Source organism: Palaemon carinicauda, chromosome 28, assembly GCF_036898095.1.
Source record: "Palaemon carinicauda isolate YSFRI2023 chromosome 28, ASM3689809v2, whole genome shotgun sequence".
NCBI lineage: Eukaryota > Metazoa > Arthropoda > Malacostraca > Decapoda > Palaemonidae > Palaemon > Palaemon carinicauda.
This window is the reverse complement of record NC_090752.1, coordinates 20,112,589-20,120,088: the sequence shown is the minus strand read 5'-3', so window position 1 is coordinate 20,120,088 and position 7,500 is coordinate 20,112,589. Positions and strand designations below refer to the sequence as shown.

The window sequence follows — 7,500 nt, the reverse complement described above, 5'->3', positions numbered from 1 at the left end:
AAGTTCAAGTTTTTCATTACTCTGTTTATTGTCAAAAATATCAGCTAAAAGGGTTGCCTTTTCCTTTGGACAGTGAGTGATTGAGCCATGTGGTTTAGTAAAGGGAGAATTGTTGCATCTACACCAAAGAGTGCAGATTTAAGGGTAGACCACCATTTACGTTCCTGAGTTGTACCAGGAAGGGTTACTTTTATGGCTAAATTGTACTCCTTTTCAGTTGAGGCATAAACTCTCTGAGCAAAAGCTCGAAGCTGAGTATAGTTATTCCAGGTCAAATCTGATCTGTTACCCTTCCAAAGATGATAGGCCTCCTGCTTCTTCAAATAAGCACGTCTACAATCATCATTGAACCACGGTTTGTCCTTCACTCGGTACCTTAGCACACGAGAAGGGATACACCTATCAATTATGTTGACTATATTCTCATTCAAAGGGATAACAGGATCTACACTACTATATAATTGTGACAAATTCAAGCACAAAAGTTCATGCAGAATCCCATTCCAGTCTGCTTGGGATTTCATATAAATTTTACAAGAGTATGATATATCAGGGACAGGCTGCTCAGTCTCCACTACTAATTTTATCAAGGCATGATCAGATGTCCCGACTGGAGAACCAACCTTACTAGTTATAACGCCAGGGGAGTCGGTGTATCCGAGGTCCAAGCAATTACCAGACCTGTGGGTAGCTTCATTTATGATTTGCTCACAGCCTGATTCAGAGGCATGGCGATCGGTAGGAGAGATAGAACTTAACCACTCCCTATGGTGAGCATTAAAATCACCAACAAAGACAAAAGAAGCCTTTCTATTATCTTCTTGTATCCTAGCCATTATGGTGAGAAGACAATCGAAGTTAGAATCATCCCTGTCTGGATTCCGGTAGATCGAACACAAATAAAAGTTGATATGGCTGCCACAAACTTTTATTACCTGAATTTCATGACATCACCATTGATAGCAGGACTTATGAGAAGCAGGGTACTCAGTCCTAATATACACAGCCATTCCCCTGGCCCTAGGGATGGCATCACGTTTCAACATTATTGGCTTCTTAAAACCAGTTTTAAGGAGCTCAGATGACTGCCTCATATTGGAAACCAGAGTTTCTGAGCACAAAAGAATATCATACTGTCTGGACGCAACTGTAAGGTCTCTAATATTTGCATGAAGATCACGAATATTGCCATACAGAAGACGACATTGACGAATTTCGCTCAATGTCTCCAGACAGCATAAAGAATGAGTTTTAATCTATCCTATGCGTGAATATAGCTAATGAAACTAGTATATGACACACATACACACACACATATATACATACACACACACACACACACACACACACACACATATATATATATATATATATATATATATATATATATATATATATATATATATATATACATATTTATATATATATATATGAATATATATATATATATATATATATATATATATATAAATATATATATATATATATATATATATACATATATATATATATATATATATATATATATATATATATATATATATATATATATATATATATATATATATAGATATATATATATATATATATATATATATAGATATATATATATATATCTATATATATATATATATATATATATATATATATATATATATATATATATATATATATATATATGGATAATGGTGATCCAAAAATTCCGTCTCAGAAAATTTGGTCCCGGAAATTATTAGTAAACTGCCCATGAAAACTCTAATTTAGGTGATCAGAATTAATACAAAACAAAACAAAAGAGTGATTTTATTGAATTAAATAAAAAAGTCAGTGTATAAAAAAACAAAAATATTTGTATGTAATTTCCTTTTATCACACATATCCCACGAAAAATCTGGAAAATTGGGTTCCAGAAAATTCGGTCCCGAGAAAAATCGATCCAAGACTTTATTAATATACTTCCTAAGAAAACATTGATTTAACTGATAATAAAAAAGATAAAAGATAAGAGAGGAATTATGTTATTAATAGGAATATAAAAATCACATGTATAAGCCAACAAAAATATTTATCTATACAGTTTTCTTCTATCAAATATATTAAACAAGAATTTAGGGGTAACTCATATTTATACCATAAGAATACATATATAACTAGTCCTTTAATCCAACATATTGCATAAAAAGAATTAGTTAAGTTGGTCTGAGAACATTCTCTCCCTGAAAATTAAACCAAAAAAATCAACGATGAGCAATTGCCTTTAGGAAAGTTGATTTACCGTTACTATCATAGAATTGAAAAAAGTTCTTTATCCATCAGTACTTGATTGTGGTCAGGAAGTTCGTATGATTAGTCTTGTGTTGTATATGGTAAAGAATACCAAAATGAAATAGCCCCTTCATACATACCTGGAATTATGTTACAGTAGTTTAGTTAAGAATATTCCTATCCCATTATCTTCGCCGACTTGTCTTCTGGTTGGATGGGATAAAATCAGAAACTTCTTATTAAAATACGTTTAATGCTCAAAGCTTACATCACAGCTTTACTCTCTGACTTGTTTAACAGCTTGTGACTATCGAGTGAGAATATGTAAACTAAACTCGTACACATACATACAAAAACTTAAAATGAGCATCGCTCTAAGAAAGATCGAATCCTACTGCAACACAAAAGTAAGAAGAATCACATCCTAATTTTAGGACAAATAATTGAAGATTAAATCCTTCATAACATAAGCTACTACACTTTTGAACTATGATGAAACATGTTCTATCAATGCAATACTGTGGAACATTACTCTCAATACCCGTAGCACATATAGTATTACAGTACAAAATACATAACAGTCTCCTTCTCCTTAACATGACATTGTACAAAACTACAAATCTAATCACTCAGGGGGCTTCCCTCTATTCATCCTATAGGGAAGTACTCTAACTTTATCTTGTTCTGGTACATGAATAGATTCTGAATCTAAATCTGATGTTTGAGCATCTTGGTTAATATTTGTTTTAACTACTTCTGAAAATTTTTCATCTCTAACATTCACATTATCTACAGCATTTTTATTTAACGGCTATAGTTGTTCAACATGACGTTTTACAATATTTCTACCAATTTGAACATCATAATGTAAATTTCCTATCGCTTTTACAATTTCTCTTGGTACCAACTTTTCTGGAGTATTGTATGATCTAACCCTGACATTAGAACAAAGAGAAAAATGTTTTTCTTTTGGGAGACTTTCTAATTGCTTATACCCTTTTTCTTCTAAATCACTTTGCAAACTTGGATACAACAAATCTAATTTACACTTAATCCTCCTGCCCATCAACAAATATGATGATGTCACACCTGTTGTGCTGTGTGGTGTTGTTCTATAAGAAAATAAAAACTTTGACACATTAGAAAACATGTTATTGGAATTTGCCTTTCTGCATTTCATTAAATGTCTGAACAAACCTTTCAGCCTCTCCATTCGTGGATGGATGATATATTGCTGAAAATGTATTTGTAATACAATTTATTCACAAAAAATCTTTAAATTCCTGTGAGGTAAACTGTGAACTATTATCATTTACAATTTTTTCTGGAATTCCATGCGTAGAAAGAATTTTCATTAATTCTTGAATTGTGGCGTAAATCTATATCTCTATCTACACCTAGCCATCAGAGAGAAGTCCTAGCAATAGACTTTGATCTGACAATACCTTGGTGATCAGCATAGATTTCAGACAAAACCTTAATCCTCTGCGAACTAGCAATAATTACTCTTGGCCCTTTCATCATACAACCTTGTGCTATACTCAGTTCACTCCATATACCTTTATAGACTTTATAATTTACCTCATGTCCACATAAGTCCCTACCTGTCATTAAACTCTCTGAAACCTTACTAATTCTTAGGTCTTTTTTGGTATTATGTGCAATATCCGTGGCTGCAATGGCTACATCATATACTGAAACTAGCAATATACTGTCATCATACTCTTTTGGTGCTTTGTCTACTGGAAATCTAGATAAAGCATCTGCATTACCCATCTTTGACGTAGGACGAAATTCTATATCATAAGGATAGGCGCCTAACGTAATTGCCCAACCTTGTAGTCTTGGAGCTACCAATGTAGGTAAACTTGCTTCTGGACCCAATATTGCTAATAGAGGTTTATGATCTGTAACAAGTGTGAATCTTTTCCTTCCATAAAGATACATAAAATTTCTTAACTCCATACCCTAATTCTAAACCTTCTTTTACTATTTCTTTTTCTATTTGAGAGTAATTCCTTTCTTCCTTGTTCAATACTCTGGAATCTGGCATTACATGAGATAATACTGCGCCTAAACCTATGTTCGATGCATCACAAACTAATTTAACTGGTAAATCCATTAGATAATGTACTGGAAAAGTAGGTGAAGCTATTTCCTGCTTGATTCTTTCAAAATATTCCTGACTATCTTGTGTCCAATTCCACTCTACACCCTTATTCAGTAAGTTATACAATGGATGTGCGATTGTAAATAAATTCTGAATGACATTTCCATAAAATGCTACTAATCCGAAAAATCATTGTAATTCCTCATTATTTTCTGGTACCTTAGTTAATATCACTGCATTAGTTTTCTCCTTAGTCTTGTAAATACCTTTGTCATTGATTACAAAGCCTACGTATTCCACTGAATCAACTTCTAAAATAGATCTGCTCGTATTTACTCTAATATTATGTTCCGTCAACTTCTTCAGAACTGCCCGTGATCTTTCTCTATGTTCTCTTTTATCTTTACCAGAGAAAAAGATATCATCAATGATAATAAATACACTTTGCATTCCTGATAAAATCTTATTTGGGAAGCTGTTGGGATGCTTGTCTAAGATCTAACTTAGAAAATACAGTATATCCTGATGTCGTTCGGATTTGGTAAAGGAGGTTGAGCTACCTGAAACTGTGGATTCAGTGTTACCTTGTAATCTCCACATAACCTAACCTGACCATTTTCCTTCACAAAAGGAAGTAATGGTGTAGCCCAATCTGAGTATGTAACTTTTTCCCAAGAACCTTCACTTTCTAACCTTTTGATTTCTGTTTCAACTGCACTTTTCAATGCATATGGTACTGGCCTTGGAGCAAAAAATCTAGTACTATCTGATTCCAAACCTAAAATTGCCTTTGCGTTCTTCACTGTACCAACTTTATATTCAAATACATCTTGAAACTCTGATAGAATATTATCCACAGACATTTCATTCTTGTGTTCATTTTGTGTACAGTCAAATCCAAATGTCCTGTCGCCTCCGGTCCCCAATGTCACCCCAATATCTATAGATTCCAGAACTTCAGGTGTAGAAGAGTTTAGTAGTTAGGAGGGAGGACTAGGGCAGTGTGGGTGGTATGACGGGCTAGGGGAAGACGCCAAGAAGGGGCAGGACGATGGGTGGGGGAAGTACTATTTGTTAGAGCTGTCTGGTGTGTGATGGCCAGGAAACACAAAATTATATGTATGAACGCAAATTCAATATAATATCACAAGATCCTATCCTAGTTTTATGATTATAATGATTCTAACTTACATTTGCTGTGTTTTTTACTATACCCTTCTCTCGAACAACTTGTTGACAAAAATTATCGATGATTAGTTTGCAATTATCATGTCTTGACTGAAAAATATTTGTAAACACCACCTAGGAGTCCTCTCTCTCTCTCTCTCTCTCTCTCTCTCTCTCTCTCTCTCTCTCTCTCTCTCTCTCTCTCTCTCTCTCTCTCTCTCTCTCTCTCACACACACACACACACACACACACATATATATATATATATATATATATATATATATATATATATATATATATATGTGTGTGTGTGTGTGTGTGTGTGTGTGTGTGTTTGTGTATCGAAAGAATGTGATTCTAAAGGCGGGGAAGGAGGAATTTTGTTTGAAAATAATTCGCTATCAATTGATCAGTATCATAATATTTCCGGCAATAATTCCAAAAATAAATTCACGTTGTATAAACCCAGTTGTTGCCATTCGATATAACATGGTAACAGAAAAGTTACTGCCTCAAATAATGAACTTTTTTATAGTTTGGAAAATTTTTACAGACTGAAAAACCTTACTTATACCCAATTCCAAAGTCCAGTAACAACCCATTTTCCTTAGATAGGATATCTACAATAATTGGTATGCAACAATGCAGCATATATGAACAAGTATTTCAGGAAACACTAGTTTTTGTGTGAGCAGTCAATCATCAGAGAGCATCTACAAATAATCATATTTCTTTATATCCTCCCGTAGCTTACACTACGTAAGGTTCGGTTAGGCTTTTCTTGGTCTCGTTTTTTTTTTTTTTTTTTTTTTTTTTTTTTTTTTTTTTTTTTTTTTCCTAGATACGGTTTATATTGAGTTATGAACTTTTGTGCCACCATAAATGAATTCCACTGCGTTTTGTAGATTCTATGAAGACAAGTCACTTAATGCTTGAAATCTTTGCATGATAGAATATCTCTATGATAGTTACTGACTACATGTTAATAACAATGAGACAAATTGGGTGAAAGCTGGGCAGATTAGGGTGTCTGCATTCACTTATACAAAATGCAATATTGTTTTAATTCCTACTATGGTATGCAACACATGTTGATTCTATGTTCCCACTGAATGAGCTCTGGTTCCAGCTGTAATTTCCTGCTTAATAAACAATTATATTCAGTTAGTATTAAAGATAGTTGATAAGAGACATCATAATTTCATAGTTGTCTTTATTTAGGTTATAATATGACCCCTGGAGTATAGTGTAAAAACTAGACTACAGTGACCAAATGCAGTTGCTTAGTTACTGAATATAAATATTTGCTGAAAAGTAAAGAAACATTTTCATCATTTTAATTCTAATTCAAGAATCATTCATATATACAATGTAAACTAAACGCCTCTTAGTTTGATGTCCATCCCCCATTATTATTATTATTATTATTATTATTATTATTATTATTATTATTATTATTATTATCTTCATTATTATTATTATTATTATTATTATTATTATTACTATTATTATTATTATTATTATTATTATTAGCTAAGCTACAACCCTAGTTGGAAAAGCAAGATGCCATAAGCCCAAGCAGAGTAAAGTATTAACACCCACAATTCAAACACGCTCTTGTTTAGCTCTTAGCACGTTCGTTGTTCTCCCGCGTCCCAATAACGAACCATTATTGGCCATAGGATCTCTATGGGGTTGAGGCCACACCCCTTTGGTGGCCAGTTTATTACCTGGATTTCTGGGTGATGCTCTAACTACTGTGATGGTATGGATGGGGCTATTATCGTGCACCCTAAAGGAGAAAAGGGAGAATTGTAAGAGATAGATGACTAGAAAGATTGAACTTTGAGATTGGTCATGGTATCATAGTGGAAAATAATGGAGCGGGTATGAAAGAAATATGTGCAGCGAACTAGAGGGAAGAACCAGCGGATATTGCATGTCGAAAGGAGAAAAG

General features: G+C 33.3%; 1 protein-coding gene across 1 annotated transcript in view; it reads right to left on the bottom strand.

The window, feature by feature from the left end:
- Positions 1-2,890: 2,890 nt before the first annotated feature.
- The window catches only part of LOC137621713 (uncharacterized), a 32,892-nt gene continuing 28,282 nt past the window's right edge, over positions 2,891-7,500 (bottom strand). The window contains exons 3-8 of the mRNA XM_068352227.1: positions 7,211-7,335; positions 4,642-4,776; positions 3,870-4,172; positions 3,463-3,499; positions 3,200-3,377; positions 2,891-3,076 (exon numbers count right to left, since the gene is read on the bottom strand). Of these exons, the coding sequence (XP_068208328.1) occupies positions 2,891-3,076; positions 3,200-3,377; positions 3,463-3,499; positions 3,870-4,172; positions 4,642-4,776; positions 7,211-7,335 (964 nt within the window). The remainder of the gene's footprint in view (positions 3,077-3,199; positions 3,378-3,462; positions 3,500-3,869; positions 4,173-4,641; positions 4,777-7,210; positions 7,336-7,500) is intronic.